Consider the following 2500-nt stretch of genomic DNA (forward strand, 5'->3'; position numbering starts at 1 on the left):
ATATATATATATATATATATATACTAAGAAAGAAGAGACAAATTAAAGATACCATAAAGTTTCCCCTAACATGACGAGTATAAAACTGACTGAATCCATGGTAACATTTTGAAATAACCGAGACAAATACCAAATCTTCTCAAAACTGCAATTCGCACAGGTTTCCCTTCATCGAAAATCTTTCGCGCAACTGATCCCCAATCCTGTAGTCCTCTACAAATTCTTTAAAATTTTCGAACAGTGGACAGGAGAGGGGGGAGGGAGGGGGTTAGTTCTCTCACACACGATAAGTCCATTACTCTTTATCTAATGGAGTTTGGTCGACTTGTTAATTGTTTGAGAAGTCAAGAGGTCATCAAGGGAAAAGGTAAGGTGAACATCCAATCCGAGGTCATCCGATACATCATGTATGAATCGCTTACTCGGGAGATATCTGGCACTCTCCTCCACCCCTCCACCTCCACCCCCAGCCATCTCCCTTTGCAACCTCGCCCGACCCCTTCGCAGCGGGAGTTCACCTGCCTTTGTGCGCAGTTAACCCGCGCAATTTCATGTCAAGTTTCCCAAAATAGGCATCCCCGTACCTATGATATCATTCCCCTATCTTCCCAAGTCCATAGAGGCGGATTTTAAGAAACGACATTTTATTGGTATCATGAAAACCGCACTACACCAAACAGCGAGCAAGAAATCGGCCGAGGGACGATCGAAAAATGAGTGCCTGGCACCTTTTACCTGAGATGGGTGGAGCTGGGGCAAAGATAAGCCGGTGTGAGTGTCAAGGTATTATCAGTCACCTTCTGACCGCCAGTAGGAAGGTTACAGAGTTTCTCGCGTGCGCTTTACACGTGGTGATTGGGACTTTTTGTTGACAACCAGCAAAGCACCGCCGCCGTTTTAACTTTGCTGACATCATGGATTACGCTGACGTTTTTACCTGACGAAACTCCGATGGCAACGGGTACTAAAGTGAAGTTATGAACTTCTTTGACTAGATACGATTTTCTTTGAGAACAGTTCTCGTGGCGAACGATAAAGTACGCTGTCGCTATGAATGGAATGAGCTTTGGCATTAGGATATTGGCCTCCCTACTCGTCATTCTGCTTTTGTCCAAAGGTAAGGGATAGATTCGTGATTCAGGCACAAAAGGTTCGTATTGCAAATCTATATATTGGCAGATTTAATCTAAAACTATAGCAAAAATAGCGAGAAAAAAATAAATTATTTCGGAAAATGTAATGGATTTGAATACCAATTATTGCAAGTCTTTTGCTCTTTCTTATTTATTAAATAGTTCCCATTAACGATTCTCGTATCTTGAAAGTTTACAATAGGAATTATCACTTGTCCCTATTCTTCCGAAGTTTGCAATTAGAAATATCACTTGTTCCTAATTTTTTTCGAAATGTTTACAATAAGAAATATCACTTCTCCCTATTTTTCCGAAATGTTTAATATAAGAATTATCACTTATCCCTATTTTTCCAAAGACTTTAGAATAATATCGCTTGTCCCTATTTTTTCGAAATGTTTTAAATAAGAATTATCCCTTATCCATATTTTTCCAAAGAGTTTAGAATAAGAAATATCGCTTGTCCCTATTTTTTCCAAATGTTTTGAATAAGAATTATCACTTATCCCTATTTTTCCAGAGTTTAGAATAAGAAATATCGCTTGTCCCTATTTTTCTGAAAAGTTCACAATAAGAATTATCACTTGTCCCTATTTTTCCAAAGAGTTTAGGATAAAAAATATCGCTTGTCCCTATTTTTTCGAAATGTTTTAAATAAGAATTATCACTCGTCTCTATTTTTCCGAAAGGTTTACAATAAGAAATATCCCTTGTCCCTATTTTTCCAAAAAGTTTACAATATATCACTTGTCACTATTTTTCCAAAACGTTTACAATAAGAAATATCACTTTTCACTATTTTTCCGAAAAGTTTACAATAAGAAATATCACTTGTCCCTATTTTTTCCGAAAGGTTTACATAGGAAATATCACTTGTCCCTATTATTCCATAATGTTTACAATAGGAAATATCACTTGTTCCTATTTTTCCGAAAAGTTTACAATAAGAAATATCACTTGCCCTATTTCTTCGAAAGTTTACAATAAGAAATATCACTTGTACCTATTTTTCCGGAAAGTTTACAATAGGAAATATCACTTGTCCCTATTTTTTTTTCGAAAACTTTACAATAAGAAATATCACTTGTCCCAATTTGAATAAAAAAAGAAAAAAAAAAGTTTACTATAAAAATATACTTGTCCATATTTTTCGGAAAAGTTTCCTATCAGAAATATCCCTTATCCCTATTTTTCCGGAATGTTTACAATAAGATATATCACCTGTCCCTATTTTTCCAAAAAAATTACAATACGAAATATTACTTGTTCTTATTTTTCCAAAAAGTTTACAATAGGAAATATCACTTGTCCCTATTTTTCCGAATATTAAAAAACAAAGAAAGGGGATTAGACAAAAAGCATTAGTA

At 35.4% G+C, this 2500-nt stretch overlaps 1 protein-coding gene across 3 annotated transcripts in view; it reads left to right on the forward strand.

Moving 5' to 3' along the window:
* The first annotated feature begins 806 nt into the window (after positions 1 to 806).
* Positions 807 to 2500, forward strand: part of LOC137626309 (carbonic anhydrase-related protein 10-like) — a 306847-nt gene continuing 305153 nt past the window's right edge. For all 3 annotated transcript variants that reach the window (XR_011041001.1, XM_068357381.1, XM_068357382.1), the window contains exon 1: positions 807 to 1117. Coding sequence is in view for 2 of the 3 variants with exons in the window: in XM_068357381.1 (XP_068213482.1) it covers positions 1051 to 1117 (67 nt within the window). In the remaining variant the exon portion in view is untranslated. The remainder of the gene's footprint in view (positions 1118 to 2500) is intronic.

This window comes from Palaemon carinicauda, chromosome 33 (assembly GCF_036898095.1).
Source record: "Palaemon carinicauda isolate YSFRI2023 chromosome 33, ASM3689809v2, whole genome shotgun sequence".
Taxonomy (NCBI): Eukaryota; Metazoa; Arthropoda; class Malacostraca; order Decapoda; family Palaemonidae; genus Palaemon; species Palaemon carinicauda.